Genomic DNA, 26,596 nt, shown 5'->3' on the forward strand with positions numbered 1-26,596 from the left:
CAAAATGATTGTCAAAGAGGTCAGCGGAAAATATGCACCTTCGGTTGGCAACCGCCATAACAGCCGCTGGTCGCTCTCCGCTCGCATTAATCGGCCACGCAAACATTTTGGCCGCAGACCATAATTGGTGCCAAAGGTGACCATTTCGAACAAATCTAAACTTATTCTAAAATTCGATGCTATTTCCGACATTTTTGATTTGATTCAACAAAATTAAAAAAATGTAATAATTATTGCGTTTGATTTGTTGCAGATTTTTTTTATCTCACCCTCTATATGTTTCATAGAATTTGGTGTTTAAGTCCCTCACATGCATAATATGTTATAGACAACAATAATAGTTGGTACCAGATATAAAATACAGCTCTGAAATAAGTCTATCAAATTCTGTCAAGATCGGTCCAGATTTGGATATAGCTCCCAAATATATCTTCAACCGATTTCGGAAATATTTTGCCAAATTTTATCGAGATCGGTTCAGGTTCCTTAATCCCATTTCGTGTTTATTGTGCAAATAATGGCTCCAAATGAAGTGCATTTCTGGATGTACGTTTCCATTTGGTGCCTCATTGGAACCTCATTTTATAATCATTCTTACTGAGTGTGATGGTGCCGAGTCCTGTTGGAATGTCCAAGGTCTGCGGCCAAAATGTTTGCGTGCCCAAGACTTTAATACACCCTCCAGAATATTTTGGCGATAATATTCGGCATTTATTCTGATGCCACTGTCGATTAATGCGAGCGGAGAGCGACCATCGGCTGGTATGACCATGACCGGCGCTTGAGTTCTGGTGGCCAACCGAATGTGCACATTTTCAGCTGACCTCTTTGGCAAGTAAACACGATCATTTTGTTTGTTTACAAACTGCGAGATAACGAATGTTTTCTTATCAGAGAAAACCAAATTCGGCAGTTCACCACATTCGGCCAAGCGAAGCAACTCCTTAGCTCTTTTGAGTCTATTTTCTTTCTGTTGCGGTTTTTGAAAGAAATGAATTCCATTACGAATACTATTTTTCTCGAAAATTCTCACAACAATGCTTTCGTACGCCTGTAAAGAATATAATGAGCTGTCACTGGAATAATTTTAAACAGCTGTCGGACGATTGGCTTAGAAATGACAGCAGTCTGAAATTGTTTGCAGTTTTTTTATTTCACCCTGTAGAGGTGTAGGGTATCATATAATCGGCCCTACCGACTTTTGAACTTTCCTAACTAGTTTTTATGTCACGCTACAGAATTCGTAGAAAAATTAGAAATTGCTTACCCAAAGAATTTTTTGATCAAATTACAAAAATGAATTTTGCTATAAAATTAGTTATAAAAAATCTTTTTATTATTAACTAATTTTAAATATTATTTTTATTTTCAGGTAAGCAAACATATCGTGGTCATATTTTGCAGAAGAACTTTACAGAATCACATATATTGGACCGGTCGTAGTCTAAACTTTTTAAACGGTAAGTTATCCATTTTACCATGAGAATTAACTTTGCTTGAAGAATAAATTTATCATCGGAAATTAGTCTATATTCTCAGTTCAACAAGAAAGATAGAAAATGGTAAAATCATGACTTTTATCTCACTTCAAAATAATCTCAATTCACACATCGCACCTTATGAATGGTTACAGTTTGAAAAGTTTTACAAATTTTTGAAATGCAGTCTCATTTATCGACACCTCTTCACTTCCTAATGCAGCACCTTTAGACGTTAACACCTACACCAATGCACACATCCACACCCACACCCACACCTTCTATCCTGGCACATGCGAAACGCATTAAAATTCAGCCAAGGTAAGCGTTTCGACGCTTTTGTGGTTGCAATTTTACCAAAGTTGTTGTATCTCGCCATTACCTTTAAGACGTGTGTAAATTTGTGGAATTTCACTCGCTGTGGTGTTGGGTGCAGTTCGGCGCTGTGCCTTGCACGCGCTAAACGGATATCAACCATTTTTCAACTTCTTTCAGAGAACTCCTTGAAAATGAGGTAAGAGCTAACACTATTTTTATCGGCACTGCAAGTGGGTGTGGAATGGTTTGCGGCTTAGAACAACAGCGAGGATACTGTTTGAGGCAGATAACTTTTAGCCAGGATTACGCTCTATGCCGAGGAACATTTGTAAATGTCTTAACGAGAAAAATGTCCCAGTTTCACATTTTGCTGCTGCTATTTAGTAAAGTAAATACTTCATGAATTGTAAATTATAACGGGAAAGTAGGAGAAGGGTGCATGAACGAAGGGAGCATGAAGGAAAGATAGAAAGAAAGAAAGAGAACGAGTAACGCAACTACCACGACAATGTGTGTCACATCCTTAAGGATGTCCCAAATAACTGAATTTTAAAAGAATGTTGAATGTGGGTGAGTGCGTGTGTGTTTGCCCTTATTCAGGTGATGATGAGGACGACGAAGACGACGACAACGTAGAGGGGAATAATGTTCAAAGAGGTGGTAGTGGTGGTGACGGTGTTGCTGCTGTTGCCTCGTTGCCGATGTTGAAGAATTTACGGCAATAACGCTGCAACAAGTTCAGCCAAAGGAATACTAAAATGCCATCATGAAAAATGTTACCTCCTTAAGGCAGCAAAGTATTTAGCCAAACATTAAAGGCCATAAATTTTCAGGTTGTAATTTAATTTATTTAGAGTCGTTTATGCGAAGCGCTTTGTTGCTTAGCTTAGCTTTTATAGCCAAGATCATAAAAATGTAATATTTTGCAAGAAATACGAACTATTGTAAAATATGAATAAATTAATTAACAAAATTATATAAAAAAATGCTTCCACGCTATTAAAAAAAAAAAAACAAAAATGTTAAAGTGTAAATATTTTAAGGAGCTGGTATTTAACACAATTTGGATGAAAGGAGTTCAAATGGTTTGGGCTTAGTTTATTGCGAAAGCTATTGTAGCTAAAGAGGAATAAGAAAAATAAGCATGCACAATGCAATATGTACTCCACAACAATGATATTTGATACCGGACATCACACACAGTTGGAAAATACCTCTGCCAATTTTTATCGAGATCGGTTCAGACTTATATTTAGCTTCGATATACATCTTCCTCCGATTTTACGGTTCTTGTTCACCCTATATGTAATATCAGCCCAAATTGGAATTTTTCCGAATTTTTCCATTTAGTGAAACTCGATCCGCCAATGAATATTTAATTAATACTTATCGAAGTCATATCATGTACTATACAGCAATTTTCTTTGGTGCTAGATATTCAAAAGTCATCAAATTTGTTCCAAATCGATTCAGAGTTGTGACTACTCTAAAGCCATGATAGGCATTCAAAAATATTCATAGTTGGAAGGATCTTTTAACATAAATTCCGAATATAAACTTTTTTGTTACGGGAGCTCGCATAGTGGTGTAGGGTATATTAGTCGGCACGCCCGACTTTTGACACTTCCTTACTTGTTTTTATACCCTCCACTATACGTAGTATGGACGGTATGCTACATTTCAGATTAGTCTTTTGTCGGCATGCAGGTCAAGTTCAAAGATGGGCGATATCGGTCCACGATATCATATAGCCTCCATATAACGGTACCCCCTATATTCTGTATTTTGATGATTATAGTCACATTTTTCAATGAAATTGTCTGAAATTCTACACAAGTAGTTCTTTGTGAGTATTTTGCCCCCTGAAAGGGAATTGTCTTTATAGGTCCACGATGCCGCATATCCCCCATATAACTGAACCTCCCAATGTTCGGTATTTTTTGATTTTAGCCACACTTTTTAATGGAATTGTCTTAAAATTGGAATTGTCCTTCTGAGTACTTTGCCCCCTAAAAGGGAATTGTATATATAGGTTCACGATATAGCATAGCCCCCATATAACGGAACCTCCCGATATTCGGTATTTTTTTATTTAGCCACATTTTTCAATGGAGTTGTCTTAAAATTCACAACGGAAGATAATTGTTTATATAGGTCCGATATCGATATTCTCCGAAATTCGGTATTTTCATGATTTTAGCAACATTTTCAATGAAATTGCGTCAAAATACACACCAGGGGTTTCTTCCGAGTACCTAACCCACGGGAGAGAATTGTCTATATATATCCACGTTATCGTATATTCCCTATATAAAGGTAACTTCCGATATTGGGTATTTTCATGATTTTAGCTACATTTTTCAATGGCATTGTCAAAATATCCACACAAATAGTTTCTTGTGTACACTTTACCCCCTGGAAGAGAATTGCTTATATAGGTCCACGATATCGCATGACCCCCATATAACGGTACCTCCAAATATTCGGTATTTTGAGGATTTTAACCAAAATCTTCAATGAAATTGTCTCAAAATACACACCAGGGGTTCCTTCTGAGTACTTAACCCCCAGAATAGAATTGTCTATATGGTATGAGATATCAGATACAGGTTTGTAACTCATCGAAATAATGATTTTAGATCTGACAAAGTATACATATATAGTCCTGGTCAGCTAAAAATTTTAAGACGATTTAGCCATGTCCGTCCGTCCGTCTGTTGTAATCACGCTAGAGTCAAAACGAATTAATATAAGGGCTACATTTTTCACAGACCAGTCTTTTGTCAAGTTCTAAGATGAGCTATAACGGTCCATGATATCGTATATCGCCCATATAACGCTACCCCCGATATGCGGTATTCTGATGATTTTAACCACATTTCTTTATGAGTACTTTACCTCCTAAAAGAGAATTGTCTATATAGGTCCTCGATATCGTATATCATATAACGGCACCTCCCGATATTCTGTAGTTTGAGGATTGTAGCCAAATTTTTCAATGGAATTGGCTTAAAATCCACACAAGGAGTTCCTTCTGAACACCCGTGAAAGAGAATATTCTATTTAGATCCAAATGTGTAAAAAATGTGGCGAAAATAATCAAAATATCGAATATTGAGATGTACTGTTATGTGGGGCTATACGAAAGCGTGGCTCCATATGTAAAATTTTCTGCTACCGGGGCTGGAACCCATTACGAACTACAAATACAGTTTTCTAGACTCGGACAGATAATTTTCTGTCTTAAGGTGGGATCACATGATTGTCGCAATGCGCCAATTTAAACCAATTTTTATTGTCCAAAGTTTTACTACAATAAATAAATTGTCACAATCAAATTCTCTGCGGTCACATGATTGTCCAACTTTTCATAAATTTGATTGCCGCATATTGTCTCAAAACCATCAAGTGACAATTATTGTCCAACTTCAGTCACACGATTGTTCTACTACACGGCAAATATCAGAAGCAGCTGCTATGTGTCAAAGTTTGTTTATTAAAAATGTTAAAGCATTTAAAAATTTGTTTTATTAAGATGTGTTCTTTAAAAAAAAAGAAAATTGCAGCAGCTATAATTATGGTGTGTGCATTTGACGATGAGAAAAATGAAAGGAAAGAAAAAAAAAGTAAATAGAAGTACGTGGGTCAGAGAGTGGCTCACAAAAAGAAGCACTGATGGTGCATATGACAAAACATTAATGGAATTCCGGGAAATCGAAAACCAAAAGTTTTTGTTTAAAAATTTTATCCGGATGGATGACGAAACGTTTATCGAATTGTTGCAACTAGTGTCACCATATATTAAAAAACAAGACACAAACATGCGAAAGGCTATTCCCGAACAAATACGCTTAGCTGTGACACTTCGATTTCTTGCATCTGGTGACAGTTATAAAAGTCTTTCGGTCTTCTTCCGTGTTGCCCCAAATACCATATCACTTTTCGTACCAATTGTTTGTGATGCTATTTATAAAGCGTTAAAAGGTGCATACATAAAGGTATGAAAAATCTAAATACACACATATTTATGCTTTTTAATTGACTTATTATTTCTTTTGATATGTATGTAGATACCATCCACGCAGGAAGAATGGAATGTCGTTGCTTTCAAATTTAACAAACTATGGAACTTCCCGAACTGCATAGGGGCGGTTGACGGCAAACATGTGCAAATTATAGCACCACCTAATTCAGGAAGCACCTTCTATAACTATAAAGGTACACATAGTATAGTGCTAATGGCAGTTGTTGATGCCGAATACAACTTTTTATACGTTGATGTTGGCTGTAATGGTCGTGTGTCGGATGGTGGAGTCTTTGGAGACTGTACTTTTCAACGTGCTTTAAACAATAATGAGCTAAATTTGCCACTTCCAAAACCATTGCCAGGTCGTCAAGCAAATGTTCCATTTGTTTTGGTTGCGGATGATGCTTTCCGCATGCAGAAACATTTGCTGAAGCCATATCCTGGTAAAAGTTTATCTGCAGGGCAGAGAATATTTAACTACAGGCTATCGAGAGCACGACGTGTTGTAGAAAATGCATTTGGCATAATGGTCAAGCGATTTCAAATTTTTTCACGCCCTTCCAAGCTTAATGCAGAGAAAACAACCTCTACAACTCTAGCTTGCTGTGCATTACACAATTTTTTGTTAAAAAAAAATTTAAATTATACAACGTCGTTGCTTGTTGATCGCTACGATGAGGACGGTGCTTTAATTCCTGGTACATGGCGAAATGACTTCCCACTAGATGCTGTGAGTGGAACAGAAAATGTTCCAAGTTCTTATATAACAAGTGAAGCAAAGGCTGTTCGGGATGAAATGGAAAAGTATTTCATGTCTCCTATTGGAGAATTGAGCTGGCAATATAAAAATATATAAATAATTTTATATATCAAATAAAATTTAAACTTTAATTTAAAATCAGAAAATTTACTATAGTTTTATTTAATTCATTTTTAGTATCTAAAAAAATACGGACTAGGAAGGTACTTCAATATTGCAAACAAAATTACAAAACAAAAACTTACATATACATACTATAAAAATTCAATTTAAAAAATGAAATATAACGCAAAAAATTTATCAAGGCTTAATTATCTTCTTCAGCTTCCAAAGCTGCATCCATTACGACTTTGACAAGCTGGAAATGCAGTTTGTTCGCAGCCTTCTTGTTTTTCTTGGCAATTTCTCGCATTTGTGATGCCAAATACATCCCAATCGCGTGCCAATTATCTTCCTCCGCATCTAAACACTTAACTGCACGCTGCAAAATGTCACTTTTGTCTACCTTTACAATCTCAGCAGCGGCATGTTGTGAAGTACTTCCAGAGTCATCCAAATCTAATGTTGACACTGTACTTGACATTTTTGACACAGAGTGGTCGTTGTAAAATTGCATTGCAGACCAATGCGGCCAATGTGGTATGGTATTTTCGGCTCCCTGACCAGATTTTGATTTTAGTTTTTTTTTTACATTTTGAAAGGCCGTTTTAATGTTGCACCATTTGGCCTTGCAGTCTTCCACCGTGTGCCCTGTACACATTTTTTCAATTTCCCGCCATGCCTGCTCCCGTTTATTCCTATCTTTGTACTCGGTGGATGAATACTGCCAAACACATGGATGCTGTTCCACAGCTTGTATCAGCTCCTGTATTGCAGTGTAGGTCCAGGAACAAATTACACTTGGTTTTTTTCTTTTTTTCGGCACAGGTGTTTCTGGTTGCTGATCGGGGGAAAAGAACTCAAGCTCAGCTGAATTTTCGTATACAATGCAATCACCGAATTCCATATTAAAGCTGCAAATACATAATATGAACATAATTATAGCAAATACAACAATTTAAATTAACTTTACTTTACTTACGACAAAGAAATGTTGACGGTACAAACACAAGAAAAAATATTATTTAAAAAAAATCAGGTTATTGACGCGTATTGTCTTCTTTGATTGACGCACTAGAAAACAATAAATATTGACGCATTTTTCAAATTTAAATTTGCGCAAGGTTGTCTATTAACAGTTCACACGATTGTCGTACCAGAGTTGTATTTGATTGCCGCAAATCAGCACAATTTATTTTTGATTGTCGCATTGGACAATAAATTGTGCAATCACACGATTGGCATATAAAATGCACCAATAATTGGCGCATTGCGGCAATCGTGTGATCCCGCCTTTAGGCTGTAGTATCCATTTCGAACTTCAAATACCAAATTTGAAACAATTACGATGATTAATGTCGCTAAAATCATCAAAATACCGAATATCGGCAGGTGCCGTTGTATTGGGGGCTATACGAAGACGTGGACCTGCACAAATACTTTTTTGTCATAGGCTTTAGTATCCATTACGAATCTCAAATACCAAATTTGAAACAATGCCGGTGAATAATGTCGCTAAAATCATCAATATACCGAATATCAGGAGGTACCCTCATATGGGAGCTATACAAAAAAGTTGAGCGATGTACTGAAAATATTATCAAGACACAGTATAAATTGTTCTCCCAAATGTTGAAGCTCTACGTATCGTGATTTCAATTGACTGTATCGTGATTTCAATTGACATACAGACGAGAATATTTTATATAGGTCCACGATATCGTATATCCCCATATGACGATACCTCCCGATATTCTCTATTTTCATATTTCTAACCAAATATTTCAATGAAATTGTGGAAAAGAACTTTCTATATAGGTCCACGATATCGTAAATCCTCCATATAACGATACCTCCCGATATTCGATATTTTCACGATTGTAGCCAAGTTTTTTTATTACCATTGTTTTCAATTTCGTATTTTAAGTTCGTATTGGGTAGTTCAGCCTGTGACGAAAATTGCGTATTTAGGTCCATATCTTCGTATAGGCATATATAACGATACAGCCCGATATTTTGTTGATTTAAAGAACATTAGTCACCGGAATTATTTTAAATTTCGTATTTGAAGCTCGTAATGGATGCTACAAGCTATGGCGGAAAATTATCTATGTAGGTCCATTTCTTTATATAGCTTACCTATAACGACACCTCCCTATATTTGGTAGTTTGATGATATTAACGGCACTACATATTCAGCAAAACTGTTTCCAGTTTAATGATATTAGAGACCATTTTTGACCTGAATTTTTTCAAATTTCGTATTTAAAGTTCTCAATACCTGGATATACCACATCTGTGATTTAAATCTAAATTACAAACTAGATATATTACGTTTCGTAGAATCCTTATTTATCCCTTTCATTGCTCTTATAATTATGAATTCTTTTTTCTACCCTCAACCATAGTATGGAGGGTATTTTAAGTTTGTCATTCCATTTGTAACACCTCAAAATATATACTTTAGACCCCACAAAGTATATATATTCTTGATCAAAATAAAATTATATGTCCATTTAGCGATGTCCGTCCGTCTGTAGAAATCACTCTAGCTTCCGAACAAATTGAAGTAGATTGATAAAATTTTACTCAAATGTATATTATGTCTGCAGGACTTTTGGTATTGAAAATGGGCCATGTAGGTCCACGTTTTGGTATAGTCCCCATAAAACGGTACCTCCCGATTTTAGGAATTTTGATGATTTTTGCGACAATCTTCATCGGAACTGTTTCAAATTTGGTATTTAAAGTTTGAAATGAATACTACAGCCTATGACAGAAAATTGTCTGTGCAGGTCCACGTCTTCGTACAGCACCCATATAACGGCACTCACCGCAATTCGGTATTTTGATGATTTTAGAGATATTTTTCACCGGAATTGTTTGTTCATAATGGATGCTACAGCCTAAGACAGAAAATTGTCAGTGCAGGTCCTCGTCTTCGTATAACCCCCATGTCACGGTACCTTTCGATATTCGGTACTTTGTTGATTTTAGCGACATTATTTACCGGAAGTCTTTCAAATTTGGCATTTGAAATTCGTAATGGATACTACAGCCAAAGACAGAAAATTGTGTGTGCAGGTCCACGTCTTCATATAGCCCCCATGTAACGGTATCTCCCGATATTCGGTATTTTGCTGATTTTAGCTACATTTTTCACCGATGTTTTTTGTTAAGTTTCGCATTTGAATATTGTAATGGCTTATGACAAAAGTTACCTATGCAGGTCCATGTCGTTTTATAGACTTTAATGTAACAGCTACATTCGGTATTTTTAAGATTTTAACAGAATTTTTAACGGATTTTATTGTTTTTGAGAATTGCCAAATTCGTTCCAAATGGTGGAGGGTATTCAGTGTTCGCCCTGGCTCAACTTACAGCTATTTTACTTGTTTTTTCGTTAAATATTTACAGTGAATTAGGGCATATTAGTCCCCATCCGACATTTGTTCTTTCCGTTTGATATATATTGCCAATAATTAAATTTCGGACAGTGTTTAGTTGCAAGTATTTTACAAACCCTTTAAACTGGAGCACCATTGTTTCATTTCTTCCTTGTATTTATAATACCAGAACACATTCCACAATTATGGCATATCTTCCATTTTATCATCGTCCCCATCATCATTGTGGATGTCTCTGCCCACCACATTTATGGAATATTTGAATGTGCCAAAAGAACATTTAAATATTTGTTCTGTTTAAAACGAGGAAAACAACACAAAAGGTGTTAACCGAAGATATTTTTTCGGGAGGTATAAGGTATCATGAAAAAATCGGACTGATATACATGACACATAGCTGGACGCAGATATACATTTTGTGTGTGTGTGCGTGCCTATTCACTGAACACGGTACAAATACACATCCTGTACCGCTCTCTGTTTTCAGTTACAACAAAACAACATGCATGTTTTTCATATATAAATTTCCATCTGTTCACAAAGACAGATACATTCCAAAATGTCGGTTGCATTCACTAACCGAATGCCCCGAATATATGTACAATAGCAATAAACAACATTTTCAGAATGTTAAATTGTGTACGAAAAATAAACAAACAAAAAAAGTCATGTATACATGTGTGTACGGACATTAGAGTGCGCCAGAAGATATGAAAATTTAACTATAGGTAGTAATGCTATATTAAAGGCAAAACAAAAGTAAAAAGTAAAATAAAAATATTGAATATCTGAAAGTTACGCCATATGAGGGCTACATGCAAAATTTGATCTATGACCACTATGGAAAGGTCAAAAGTCGGGCGGGGCCAACTTTACGATACCCTACACAACTAATCGTATTTAGTAGAGCTCCCATAAAAAAATAGTTTCTATTGGGAATATTTGTGACGTAGATCATACCAACTATGAACATTATTGGAATGCGTATCATGGTTCTAGAGTAGTCACAATTTCTGAACTATATCCAACTCCGAAGCGATTTTCAATAAATTTGACGGAAGCTTTGGTACCTCTAGTATCAAATAATATTGCTGCATATGACTTCGATAAAAACTATATTAAAAAAAAATATCCTCAAAAGTAACTATGGGTCTATCTGTCTTCCTTCTCCATATTACAATCAAATACACAAAGACATAATACCCTTACCACTATGTGGAGTAGGGTATAAATATTTATTGGAGCAATAGATATATCGCAGAAGTTTCACGAATATGGAATATGAAAATGAAAATCCAATTTGGGTTGATATTAAATATATGGTGGACAATAACATTAATATCGGATGAAGATGTATATCAAAGATATATAAAAATGTGAACCGATCTCGATAAAATCTGGCAGAGATATTTTGGAGCTGTATCTGATGTCTGGTATTAAATATCATTGTTGTGGGGTGCACATAACTCATAAGAGGGACTTAAACACCAAGTCGGATAAAAGATATATATATGAGAGTTAAAGCTATATCAGAACCGATTTTCGCCAAAAATTTTAGTTCTTTCGTCTGGGCTGAATTCCATTGGAAGTCACAACATTCAGTTAATTTAGGCTGATATTGGCCATTTGGTACAAAAATTTGACAGAGTTATTTTTGAGCCCCATAAGTTAACTGGTACCAAATATCATTGTTGTGGGCTCATATTTCGAATGTGAGAGACATAAGAAATTTCATCACCATATTCAATTTGTTTAAAATCCTAATATTTGAGTGAATGCTAGGTTGGGTAAGAAAATGGACAATATCGACCCAGTCCATCAAGTACCTCCCCTACAAAAGTGTGAAATAAGATTGCGAATATCTTCAAATTTCGCACGTCCTAATATTTCTATCAACACAAGATTTGAACGTATTCGATAGATTAAAACCTTCCAAAATTCTAATATTTTTAATAACACAGAATCTGGTGGTGGTTGATATCGGTCCACTATTTCAGCTACCTCCACCACCAAGGGTAAAAAATAATATTTCTATATGCCTCACATGTAATGTAAATATGGAATATGTTGGTCCACTCTTCCGGCATCTCCCTACAAAAAATTACCAATTAATATCTCAAAACTGGAAAAAAATAATTATTGCGCATATAAATATTGTATCTGTTGTATCCTTACCTTCTCCACAAAATTTTAACATTTTGAAAAAAAAAAAAAAATAAAAATATGTACGAATATTTAAATAAAGGGGAGGATTTAGTCGATATAGCCCAAACCTGGCACGTCGCAGTAATTATACCAGGCTTAGACCAATAAATGGTTAAAGTTTTGAATAATCTTTTGTTGTTGCAAAATGGTCAGGCTTAATTCCTTTATTGTTGTTTTTTATAAAAACAACGTTTGTTCATTAGTGGAGAACGATGGTAATGTTTAACAGGGGGTAAGGCGGGGAATACCTAGATATCAGATATCAGATGACGACTGATACTTTTCAAATTGTTTTTGGATTCAACATCCATTTGAGACGGTTGTGGTGAAAATTCGAAAAAAAAAAAACTTATATATTAGAAACTTCATCCCTGAAGTGTATTTTTATACCCTCAACAATACAGGGTGGAGATGAAACAACTGCAACAAAGTCAAACGCCATAATATTTACATTTTTTTTAAATTTTATTGCATGAAAGCAAAAAATATCGAAACAGCATCAAATTTTATAATAAGTTTAAATTTGTTCGAATTGGTCACCTTTTGAACGATAATGGCCTTCAAACGGCCACGCTGCCTTAATGTTGTATTTTGGCCCATTTATAGCGAAGCGCTTGCTTGAGGTGATCAACACTTTGGTATTTTTTAGTGTTAACCTTGCTTTCCTAAATATTCCAGAAACAATAGTCCAACGGATTGGTATACGGAGATTTTGGTGGCCATTGTGCGCTGCAAATGAAGCGAGGAACCTCATTTTGTAACCATTCTTGGGTGGCGCGTGCTGAGTGCGATGGTGCTGAGTCCTGTTGGAATGTCCAAGGTCTGCGGAGAGCGATCATCGGCTGTTATGGCGGTCCACACCATAACCATGGCCGGCTCTTGAGTTCTGGTGTCCAAACGAAGGTACACATTTTCAGTTGACCTCTTTGGCAAGTAAACACGGTGATTTTGTTTGTTTACAAATTGCTGGACAACGAATGTTTTCTCAACGGAGAAAACTAAATTCGACAGTTCACCACTTTCGGCCAAGCGAAGCAACTCTTTAGCTCTTTTGAGTCTAATTTCTTTCCCTTGCTGAGTATGTTCTTGCACTTTTTGGAATTTCAATGGCTTTACCCCGAGCTCAGTTTTCAATATTTGCTGAATGGAATATTGCGATATGTTCAGCTCACGAGCCATTTTTCGGCCACTGCGACGCGGGTTTCGATCGAGTCGCTTCTTTACTTTTCGATCCATTTCTGCTGATTTTGCTGTTTTCTTCCGTCCACTTCCTTGACGCTGACGGGCTACGCTACCAGTATCACGGTAACGAGCGATGGTACGAAACACAAAAGATTAATTCACATTTAAATTCTGGAGTGCTCTAACGATAGCCACTTCTGGGTTTCCACGCTTGAATTCCATGACGAATAACTTTTTTTCTGAAAAATTCTCACTAAAATGCTTTTTTACGCTTGTAAACAATATAATGAGCTGTCACTGGAATAATTTTAACAGCTGTCGGGCCAGAGGCTTGGAAATGACAACAGTATGAAGTTGGTTGTAGTTTTTTCATAGATATATACAGGGTGAGATATTCGATATTTTGATTATTTTAGCGAAATTTTTTTACCGAAAGTGTTTCAAATTTCGTATTTGAAGTTCGTAATGGGTGCTACAGCTGATGACAAAAGATTGCCTATGCAGCCCCTTATAAGGGTTTTTCATTGTGCGGTATTTTTCGATGGTTTTTTGTTAAATTTTTCAAGTTTCTTCAAAATGGTGGAGGCTATTAAAATTTCAACCCGGACTAACTTAACTGATTTTTTACTTGCTTTTTTTAAATCTCTCGGTGAATTTAGATAAAATAGTTAATTTCAGTGGAATATGCACTCAGATTGCATTGTTACAGTATTTTAAATATGTGCTTCAATATATGTTAAATTTTAACAGAAAAGTCCACATACAGGGTTGCCCATATTCGACGGACCTTTGGGCCCATTCCAATCGACGAGGCTTGTCGCAGGCAACATTCTTTGCGTCAATTGAATTTTGTACGGGAACAAATGCAAATCAATGCGAATAATCCGTTGTAAAGTGGACCGAGCCCAACCCCATGCCCAACTGCTGAGAACGGCGTTTTTGGGATGTTCTTGGCGACCTCTCAACACTGGCTCGTACGGCAGCGATATTCTCGGCCGATCGCCTTGGTCGACTTTTATATGGCCTCTTCGGATTAGAAAGAGCCTTACCAGTTGAAAATTTTTCGTATAAACGCTTAATGGTGTTCTTAGAAGGCGCACTTCTCACATTTTTTAATGTTTTAAAAGCACGTTGAGTTTCACAATTGACTTCTTATAAATTTCAACGATTTCAGAGCGCTCGCGTGGCGTGTATTGGTTCATGGTAAAAATCTGCTTGGACTGACGCTTCAAACGCGGTATGCCATTAAGCGATGTGACATCTATGTCAAAAGTTATGGCGTTGCCAGATGGGTCCGTCGAATATGGGCAACCCTGTACCTATGCAAAATTTCAAGAATGTTTCTAACTTTAAATCAAAGCAAATTCTCTAAGGCTTTCTTTGGTCGCTCGACATTCATGTGATGGCATCCTAAAGAAGCCACCACTTAGCTCTAGTTGGCAGCAATGCCAGAGGGGAAGCAAGGAACAAAAATAAAATACCATTTCAAAAGGGAATAGATAATGCACTAAAAAGTAATTTTATTGCAATCCTTTTTGTGTTTTGCAGCTCCATATTGCCTCGGTTGAGCATTTCTTCAATAAAACAGATTTAATGTTGCATGGTGCCTTGTTGTTGTTGCTGTTGTTATTATTTCTTTATTTTTTTTTTTTTGTTATATATTCTGTTTGAAAACGGGTGTTGGCATGTGAGTGTCTCAATGGAATATAGCTGCTGGTCTTTGTTGAGACGAAGAAGAAATAAGCCAATATTTAAGGTGATGGAATTCATAGGTAAATTGTAGGTATTGCAACTAGGGTGTGTTGGAATTTGAAGTAGAGCTTAGATTTATAAGATATCACACTCGATGAGATATATAACTATAATATGAAATCGGGAATATTTAAACATTTTAAGCTAGCTCAAAATGACTACAAAAGATGAATACAGGAACGCGTTTAAATCGTCTTAGAATTTTACTTGGATCAAGAATCAATGTAATTTTTTATACGCTCAGCCAAATGGCTACAGAGGGTATATTTCATTTGATACGGCTAAAACGTGGCTCATCGTAATAACGATTTTAGACCCTAGGTCTCTTTGGACCAAATCCGTTTCAGGACATTTGGAGTTGATCTAGCGATGTCCGTCTGGCTGGCTGGTGCGTCCGATAACTCTCGAAGAGAGTATCCGATTTGGTCCGAACATAGTAATATTATTATCAAACTTAGATCGAGTTCGGAGATGGGCAATATCGATTCACTCCTTCTGGTACATCCCGCACAAAATGTCGAAATTAAAAAAAAAAAAATATTCTACTGCATAGAAAGAGAACAGAGGACTCGATTTTGATCCAACTTTGCAAATCCTAATATTTCCATCAGTGCCACGTCAGGTGCGAAAATGTCGGTCCACTCCATCAAGTACCTCTTCCACAAAGGGTCACAATTGGGAATAATTATAACAGTTATAAAATATCAAATAAGTGTCCGATATTCTTCAAATTTCGCACATTCCAATATTTCTATAAATACAAGATCTGGCGTGAAAACGAAATATATGGGAATACCCCATCTGGTACCTCCCCCACAAATTGTCAAAATTTGAAATAATTATAAATCTTATAAAATGTGAAATAAGAGCCCGAATGTCTTCAAATTTCACACATGCCAATATTTCTATAAACAAAGGATCTGGTGTGGAAATGGAATATATCGGATCACCCCATCTGGTACCTCCCCCACAAAGGGTCAAAATTTGGAATAATTATAACTCTTATAAAATGTAAAATAAAAGTCTTCAAATTTCGCACATCCCAATACTTCTATAAACACAAGATATGATGTGAAGACGGAATATATTGGAATACCCCGTCTGGTACCTCCCCCACAAATTCACAAAATTTGGAAAAATTATAACTCTTATAAAATTTGCAACAAGAGTACAAATGTCTTTAAATTTCCCACATTCCAATATTTCTATATACGCAGGAACTGTTGCGAATACGGAATTTATCGGACCACCCAATTTTGTACCTCCCCTACAAAAGGGTCAAAATTTTGAACAGTTATATCTTTCATAAAATGCGAAATAAGCATCAGATTCTCTTCAAATTGCATATATCCCAATATTTATACTCTACACCACATAGTGGTAAGGGTATTATATCTTTGTGCATTTGTTTGTAACAGAGAGAAGGAAATGAGATAAACCTATAGTTACTTTTGAGGATCTTCTTAGAATCAGTTTCTGAGTTGATTTATGCATGTCAGCCCGCCTGTCCGTTCGTCTGCCCATGTATTTTTGTGAACAAAATGCTGGTCCCATTTATTATCCGATTGAGATGAAATTTTGCAAACAATATTTGTTTGTCCCTAGGACGTACCCTATTAAAATTGGTAATAATCGAATCAGATTTGGATGTAGCTACCATATATCTTCGACAGAGTTGTGCCCCAAATGGCCAATATAAGCCCATATGACCTGAATTTTGGCACATCCAACCAAATTCAGTCTAGAAGCAAGTACATCAAATTTAGAAATCGGTTCAGACATAGCTAGAGCATCAATATACAGGGTGAGATGAAAAAAACTGCAACCAATTTCTGACTGCTGTCATTTCTAACCACTCGTCCGACAGCTGCATACAAAAGCATTTTGGTGAGACACTTTGGTATTTTTTAGCGCCAATCTTGCTTTCCAAAATACTTCCGACACATTAGTCCTACGGATTGGCATCCAGAGATTTTAGTGACCATTATGAGATGGAAATGAAGTGAGGAACATCATTTTGTAACCATTCTTGTCTGGCGCTTGCTGAGTTCCATGGTGTTGAGTCCTGTTGGAATGTCCAATATGTTTGCGTGCTTAAGGCTTTAATACGTCATCCAGAATATTTTCGCTATAATATTCGTCATTTATTCTGATGCCATGGTCGATTAATAGGAGCGGAGAGTGACCATTGGCTGTTATGGCGGCGCTTGAGTTCTGGTGGCCAACCGAAGGTGCACATTTTCAGCTTTTCTTTGTTTGTTTACAAACTGCTGGACAACGAATGTTTTCTCTTCGCAGAAAACCAAATCCGGCAATTCACCACTTTCGACCAAGCGAAGCCACTCTTTGGAGTCTATTTTCTTTTTGTTGCGGTGTAAGTTCTTGCACTTTTTGGAATTTCAATGGCTTTACCCCGAACTCATTTTTCAATATTTGCCGAATGGATATTGCGGGTTTCGATCAAGTCGCTTCATTACTTTTCGAACCATTTCTGCTGATGTTGCTGTTTTCTTCCGTCCACTTCCTTGACGTCCGACTACGCTACCAGTATCACGGTAACGAGCTATGGTGCGAGACATAAAAGATTTATTCACATTTAAATGCTGGAGTGCTCTAACGATGGCCACTTGTGGTTTTCCAGCCAAATATATAGAAATCACACTATCACGCTTGAATTCCATCACGAATAACTTTTTTCTGGAAAATTCTCACCAAAATGCTTTTGTATGCAGCTGTCGGACGAGCAAGTGCTTCGCCGAGAATCGGCCAAAATACCGCAGAGCAACATTTGGGCAGCGTGTGACGGTTTCATTTGCTGTTTGAAGGCCATAATTCGTGACAAAGGTGACCAATTCGAACAAATCTAGAGTTATTCTAAAATTCGATGGTATTTCCTGGATTTTTAGCTTTCATTCAATAAAATTAAAAACAAAAAAAAAAAAAAAAAAAAAAGTTATTACTTTTGACTTTGTTGCAGTTTTTTTTATCTCACCCTGTATATATTTCATCAGATTTGGTGTTTAAGTCCATCACATTCGTAAATGCATTCGACAACAATGATATTTGTTACAAGGTACCTTATAGAGCTCGGAAATGCCTTTGCCACCGGGATTGGTTCAGATTTGGATATAGCTCCCATATATTAGTTCCCTCTGAAACCAAACTAAAACTGCTCTAAAGCCAAATGTTGATAGGTGGTATGATCTACTTCAAATAAATTATTTTTTTTAAAGGAGCTCTACTAAATATGCAGGGTGGTGTAGGGTATCATATAGTCGGCCCCGCTCGGCTTTTGACTTTTCCTTACTGGATTTACTAATGCAAGTTCCAATGTAAAAACGAAAGATATCCATTCCGGAACCTCTCCCACAAAGGTTCACGGTTTGAAATATTTATATCTCTGGTAATGTGTGGAATACTAGATTCTTCCCAAAAAATTTATAGATTTTTGATTTTCTTCAAATGTTATCAGTACTAGATGCATTGGAATTCTTTGGTCCATTACATCTGGTATCTCACACATATTCCAACATTTTCCAAAAAATATCGTATAACTCATTTAAAGGGAAGAAAGTAGTCGATATAGTCCAAGTCGGACATATATATTACAAATATCAGAGTTAGTTCAGATGAAAAGAGAATAATATTGGCCCATTCCTTCCAAATTCCTTCCCTATGTACTCCAAAAAGGGTGAACCTTCAGTCGAAATTCAGTCGGTATGCATCTGATGGCAAAACCGACTAATACTTTTTAACTCATTGGTTCCAAACTTATTATTTCCATTACAAACCGTTACAAACGGATTGACAAACTCAATATACCATCCATCCTATGTATGGCGAATGGTATGAAAATTGGTAATCTGAAGAATTTTCCTAATCCCAAGGAAAATATTAAGGATTTGTAATTTAATTTCCTCAGCATCCAAGCACGATATCATGTTGATCAATTTTCTTCCTTCTTTCTCTCTCTCTCTCTCTGTCACAGCAAATGTTCCTAATGGCATCAGGTACCACCTCTCGTTTGCCACAAGTTGCATAGAATCAAAATGATTTGCATCTTCTGGAATTGTTATTCATTCGTGGGAAAGATGAAGAATGTGCATTAGTTACTTGGCTTTTCACTTGTGCGCATATTTCACTTTTTCCAACAAATATGTAACTTGAGATGAATGGTATGGTAGCAGCAGTTCGAATGAGAGTACGAGTTACAGTCACTGCAGTATAATAACGCAGTATGGTGTGGTGGTGCGGCGGCAGTGGGGGGTAACATGTGTGTGTGTGTGCAACTTTTTTATGTGCACTAAACTCATCAATCGTCGTAGTCGTCGTCTTCTTCGTCTTCATCTGCAACATCAACTTAGGTACCATTGAGGTTAAACACAGAGGCAACCAACCTTTGTATGCATATAAGAGGGCACATTAAGGATTCCTGTTGCGGTACCTTCATCAACACGATTTGTTTCTGCCAGCAGCGAGTCCGGAGGGGGAAAAACGCAATATTACTAACAACATGCCATTGTTTCTTTATTTTTCCTACCTCGCCAATCTGATACAAATGGGAATGTGTGCAAAGTGCTAGTGTGTGAGTGTGTGTGTTTTTGTGTTCATCTATTGCATCCTTAGCAGACTGCATTTTATAAAAGTTCTCTTAACTTCTTTTTATGCAAATAAGCTGAAGACTGTTAATTTCAAATACACATCGCGTTGAAAGGAAATTCTTAATGGAATGTAAATAAAGGGTTTCACAGATTCTTCTTGGGATTTTTAAATTTAAGTTTTCAATTTGTAAAAAACGGAGATTTATTTGTGGCAATCAGAATTGATCATTTATCACCATAAAAACATGTGCGTACAACGTAACAATCTGTAATCAATCTTATTTCCAAAGTTCACATAGGGGATATCTAGTGGCGAGGGAAATTGCAATCCAATTTTTCGATAACTATAGGCATACAGATTGAAGGTTTGGGATTTCAATAATACAACATCTACATCTATGGCATTCGTAGTTTGTGTGAATGTACGTCCATCTGCATACCAAAAATACAAACGATACGATATGGATGCAGAAGCAACTATATATTTTCCAATTGAAACGAATGTGTAGTATTAACGGATTAAAAGAGCATAAACCAAGTAAAAAACATTAGGTTCGACAAGGCCGATTTTTAATGATATGATACTATATGATACCCTACACCACTATGCAAATTTAATAGAGCTCCCGTAACAAAAAAAATTATTTAAAGTAGATCATACCACCTATCAACATTTGGCTTCAGAGCTGTTGTAGTTTGGTTTCAGAGGAAACTAATATATGGAAGCATATCCAATTCTGAACAATTTTCACTAAATTTGACGGAGACATATTAATCTTTTATACCAAATAACATTTCTATAGAGTGTATGATATCACTTTGAGAAGGATTATATTAAAACAAGTAAAAAAGCAATAACTTCGGGCGGGCCGAATTTTGAATACCCTCTACCATTTGGAACGAATTAAGAAATTTTCAAAAAAAAATAAAATCCAATAAAACTATTTCTATTAAAATCTTTAAAATATTTAATATCGCAAGGTGCCGATATGTGGGGGGACATAGGATATTGTGGACCTATATAGAGAATTCTCTGTCGGGGGGTAAAGTGCTCACAAAGAACCCCTTTTGAAGAATCTTAGACAATTCCGTTGAAAAATGTGTCTAAAATCATTAAAATTCTGAATATCGGGGGTACCTTTATATGGGGGGTATACGATATAGTGGACCTATATAGACAATTCTCTTTCAGGGGGTAAAGTAGTCACAATTAACTCCTTATGCAGAATTTCAAACAATTCCGTTGAAATTGAAAATTTAACTAAAATCATCAAAATACCGAATATCGGGGGGTACCGTTATATGTTGGATATACGATATCGTGGACCTATATAGACAATTTTCTTTCAAGGGGTAAAGTACTCACAAGGAACTCCTTGTGTGGAATTTCAAATAATTCTATTGAAAAGTGAGGCTAAAATCAACAAAACACCGAATATCAGGGGTACCGTTATAGGGGGGATATACAATATTGTGGACCAATTCTCTTTCAGGGGGTAAACAAGTCACAAGGAACTCCTAGTGTGGAATTTCAGATAATTCCATTGAAAAGTGATGCTAAAATCATCAAAATACCGAATATCGGGGGGTACCGTTATATGGGTGCTATACGATATCGTTTACCGATATAACCCATCCTCGAACTTGACCTGCCTGCGGACAAAAGAGAGATCGGTGCAACAGTTTAGCTTCCTATCTTAATTCGTTTTGACTCTAGCGTGATTACAACAGACGGACAGACTGAAGAACAGACAGGGCTAAATCGTCTTAGAATTTTACGCTGATCGGGAATATATATACTTTGTTGGGTCTAAACTGATTATTTCGATGAGTCATCAACGGAATGACGAACTTAATACTATGTATGGTGGAGGGTATAAAAATATATATCAGAGCCGAGTTCCACAAAATGCAAACATACGTCTCGAAATTCACTCCATTTGGGCTGATATTAGCCGTTATTCGCACAATAAACCTGAAATCGGATTAAAGATATATATGGGAGATACATCCAAATCTAAACCGATCTTGATAAAATTTGAACCGAACTTGACAAAATTTTATGCACTTCTTTCGGAACTGTATCTTATTTCAGAACTGTACCAAAGATCATTGTTGTGAAATGCATATTACGCACGTGAAGGACTTTAAACATCAAATCGAATAAAGCATATATATGTGGGAGCTATGGCCATATCTGAATCGATTTACACCAAATTTGAAGTACTGGTTTATAGGATGAATTCAGTTGTAATTGCCAAAATTCAGTTAATTTGAGCTTATATCAGATATTTGGTTCACAATAAACTTGATATCGTATAAAGAAATTTATGGGAGCTATATCCTAATCTGAACCGAGCTTGACCAAATTGTAAACAATTATTTCTGGGCTGTATCTAATATCTGGTACCAAATATCATTCTTTTGCTGGAGTGCATATTACACATGTGAGGGACTTAAACCCCAAATCGGATGCAACATATGTATGGGAGCTAAAGCTATATCTGAACTGATTTTCTCCAACTTTGATTTTCTTACCTGGACTGGCATATTAAATTTTCTGTTATAGACTGTAGTACTCATTTTGAACTTTAAATACGAAATTTTTAACAGATCCGATGAATAATGTACTTAAAATCATAAAAATACCGAATATAGGGAGGTACTGTTATATGGGACTATACGAAGACGTCAGTAACTGATGTTACCATTAGAAACTCCAAATACGAAATTTGAAACAATTCTGGTGAGTAATGTATCTAAAATCATCAAAATGCCGAATAGAGGGAGGTATCGATATATAAGGGCTATGCAAAGACCTGGACATGTATATCAATTTTCTGTCATAGATTGTAGTACCTATTAGGAACTACAAATACGAAGTTTTAAACAATACCGTTGAATAATATCTCTAAAATCACCAAAATTGCGGATATGGGGAGGTGTCGTTATATGGGGGCTATACAAAGACGTTCACCTACATAGCCAATCTTCCGCCACAGAATGTAGCACCCATTACAAACCATTAATACGAAATTTGAAACGATTCCGGTGAACAGTGTGGCAAAAATTATCAAACTACTTAATATAGGGAGGTACAGTTGTTTGGGGGCTATAACTAAACGTGGACCTTAATAGCCTAAGTTCAAGACCAAAAGTCCTGCAGACGAAGATCACATTTGAGTAAAATTTTATCAGCCTACTACCATGCGTTCGAAAGGTAGGGTGATTTCCAAAGACGGAAGGTCATCGTTAAATCGACATAGGATGCTATAATGATCAGGAAGCGTTATATGTATGTGACCATACTAAAACGGAACATATATGGACAATTTCATATTACAGGATTATTATCTCTTGCGAGTCTTAAATTCCAAATTTGAAACAATTTTATGGGTAAACTAGCTGAACCCAGCACGCTTCGCTACTCCTTTCGCGTTCATATGCATTTATAATTTTGTTGGTTTGAAAAATAAATAAGTGAAACAAATTCAAAAATTTTATTGTAATACTTTAATGCGTAAACAAACAAATAGGTCGGTCTTTCAACGCGTGCACATGCCAGGAACAGCTGACCATGAGAAAAGCAGGAACATGGCAAATTTAATCTTCTTAATAAAATCATATCCCAATCTCAAATGATATCAATATAACTTGACAAAATTTAATTTTACACCAAATTCCGTCACACCTTCCATATTTCATTGAAATTGGAGGTACATACCGTGTTTGGTGCATCAAATATGTGAAATCAGCCGAGATATGGGACCTATATCCAAATCTTAATCGATTTCTAATTAATTTGACAAATTTATTATTGTAACCAAATTTCTCCACACATTCTACATTGCTTTGACATCGGACATTCATATTGTGTTTGGTACATAATACATGAGATTGGCCGAAAAATATATGTGGAAGATATACGTAACCTCAACCGATTTCAATATAATTTGGTATTTTTTTTTTTGTGGTACAAATTTCGCCTCTGCCCGAATTTCATTGTTTGGTACCTTACATACATGAGATCGACGAACATAAATATAAAATTTGACAAATTTATTTTTTTACCTAATTTAGTCACTCATGCCGAATTTAATTGGAATCGGGCATACGTATCGTGTTTGGTGCATCAAATACGTGAAATCGATCGAAAATATATATGGGAGCTATATCCGATTTCAATATAATTGAAAAATGTATCTTCTGATCAAATCCCGTGACACATTTCAAATTTCATTGGTATCGAACATACATATCGTGTTTGGGGTATCAAATAAACGAAATCGGTCGACAATTTATGTGGGAGCTACATCCAAATCTGAACCGATTTCAATATAATTTGGCAAATATATTTTCTGATCAAATTTCGTCACACATACCAAATTTGGAGACTGTATCGATCGATCAATCGATCGATCAATAGATATGGGCTTATAAAATCTAAATTTTTGGGAGTTACCTCCACTTCTGATGCTATATCTCCAGTACCAAGTGGAATTTTAAAAATTTATATAGCCTATGTTACTTGGAAATTTTGAGGAAAATCTGTGCAGCAGTTTTCGAGTCCATAAATTACAAACAAACATACAAACATTTTCCTCTTTTATAGATATAAAAGCGGTTGAAATGGGGTTATAGCAAGCTTATACCGAGCTTAAATTCCATTTTGGGAATTTTTCGTTGGGACCTCCAAAAAACAATTTGGATATGGGTGTCATGAAGTCGATATATTTTATTCTTTTCATACTCAACTTTATTTGTTTAAAACGGAAAATGACATTCAATTCTGAGTTTGCAAATTTTACTAATTCTTTGATATATTTTTTTTATAACCTACACCACAAGATGGTCAGGGTTTTATATCTTTGTGCATTTGTTTGTAACAGGCAAAAGGAAACGAGATAGACCCATAGTTCCTTTTGATGATCGGCATAGAATCACATTCTGAGTCGATTTATGCATGTCCGACCGTCCGTCCGTCCGTCTGTCCGTGTATTTTTGTAAACAAAGTACAGTTCGCATTTATTACCCGATCCAGATGAAATTTTGCACAAACCATTTGTTTGGCCCAAGGACGTACCCTATAAAAATTGGAGATAATCGGTAAAAATTTGGATATAGCTCCCATATATCTTCGTCCGATTTGCCTTTTATTGTGCACCAAACGTCTAATATTTGCCCAAATAGTATGGAATTTGATACATACGACCGAATTGAGTCTAGAAGGTAGTATGCCAAATTTGTTGAAGATCGGTTCAGATATAGCTACTTCGGTTCAGCCCGAATAGTATGGAATTTTGCGCATACAACCAAATTAGGCCTGAAAATAAGTGTGCCAAATTTGATCGAAATCGGTTCAGATATAGCTATAGATCCCATATATGTTGTTCATCCGATTTGTTAACAACGATATTCAGGGAAATATATCAAATGCAGCTCAGAAATATCTTTGCTAAATTTGATCGAGATCGGTTCAGATTTGGATATATCTCCCATATATAACTTCGTCCGATTTACCTTTTATTGTGCACCAAACGTCTAATATTTGTCTAAATTGGATAAAATTTAGCTCTTACGACCGAATTGAGTCTAGAAGCTAGTATGTCAAATTTGGTGAAGATCGGTTCAGATATAGCTATAGCTTTTATATAGATTGTTCATCCGACTTGTTATATTTGTTACCCACAACCGTAATATGCACTCCGTAACAACGATATTCAGGGAAATTTAACAAATACAGTTCAGAAATATCTTTGCCAAATTTTATCGAGATCGGTACAGATTTGGATATAGCACCATATATATTCTTATCCGATTTCTAATTAGCACCAAATGGGCAACACAAGTCCGAATTTAAAAGATACAAATGCTTCGGCATATTTAGTCCTTTGAAGTTTAAATTATATTTATAATCATAGCGTGTATGATTGAATTCTCCCATAAAAACTTTTAATTGTTATGCGGAGCTCTACTATATTAGCAAAGTGGTGTAGGGTATCATAAAGTCGGCCCCGCCCGACTTTAAGGCTTTCTTTACTGGTTTTTAATTTAATCCCTTTCGAAGTGATATCATGCACTCTATAGCAATGTTATTTGGTATAAAAGATTAAAAAGTCTCCGTCAAATTTAGTGAAAATGGATTCAGAATTGGATATGCCTCCCATATATAAGTTTACTCTAAAACCAAACTATAACTGCTCTAAATTTTTATAGGTGGTATGATCTACTTAAAAATTCTTTTGTTACGGGAGCTCTACTAAATATGCATAGTGGTGTAGGGTATCATATATTCGGTCCCTACCAACTTTTGACTTTTTCTTACTGTTTTTTTTTTTTTTTTTTTTTTTGTATTTAAAACTTTTTATGATTTCATCTTAATCTTAATGGTTACAACTAACTACTTCCATGTTACCCACAAAAATGTGCTAAAGACTACCGCAACACGATCACCATGTAACAACAACAATAAAATAGTATTTTTCCTCCCTCCTTTCCATTAATTTTCCCTTTTATTTTTGGTCTTTGCCGGAAAAAGGGTGTTGAAAACCATATTCATTCAAGCAATTTGCTTAAGTAACAAATTTAAATATTTGCAATTTATCTTGAAGAAAAATCTCCACATACGGACATCAGTAGCACAAGCAACAACCGCAAAAAAAGGCAAGAACAACAAAAACTGAACATAAATGTCTATGTTTTGCCACCAGTTAAAAAAAAAAAGAACAAAAAGCTAAAAGCATTTGAAAATGGGTTGAGAAAATAGA

At 35.8% G+C, this 26,596-nt stretch overlaps 2 protein-coding genes across 2 annotated transcripts; one reads left to right on the forward strand and one right to left on the reverse strand.

Annotated features, from left to right (window-relative positions):
• The first annotated feature begins 5,041 nt into the window (after window positions 1-5,041).
• On the forward strand, window positions 5,042-6,725 carry LOC131806722 (uncharacterized). The gene is made up of 2 exons (XM_059131336.1): window positions 5,042-5,794; window positions 5,867-6,725. Exons 1-2 carry the CDS (start codon window positions 5,393-5,395, stop codon window positions 6,677-6,679), a joined length of 1,215 nt encoding a protein of 404 aa, XP_058987319.1. The 5' UTR covers window positions 5,042-5,392; the 3' UTR covers window positions 6,680-6,725.
• Window positions 6,726-6,879: 154 nt separating this feature from the next.
• On the reverse strand, window positions 6,880-7,960 carry LOC109613149 (uncharacterized). The gene is made up of 2 exons (XM_059131370.1): window positions 7,665-7,960; window positions 6,880-7,596 (listed from the first exon to the last, which is right to left on the reverse strand). The coding sequence occupies exon 2, from the start codon at window positions 7,587-7,589 to the stop codon at window positions 6,891-6,893; it is 699 nt and encodes a 232-aa protein (XP_058987353.1). The 5' UTR covers window positions 7,590-7,596; window positions 7,665-7,960; the 3' UTR covers window positions 6,880-6,890.
• Window positions 7,961-26,596: the final 18,636 nt, after the last annotated feature.

This window comes from Musca domestica, unplaced genomic scaffold (assembly GCF_030504385.1).
Source record: "Musca domestica strain aabys unplaced genomic scaffold, Musca_domestica.polishedcontigs.V.1.1 85, whole genome shotgun sequence".
NCBI classification, from domain to species: domain Eukaryota; kingdom Metazoa; phylum Arthropoda; class Insecta; order Diptera; family Muscidae; genus Musca; species Musca domestica.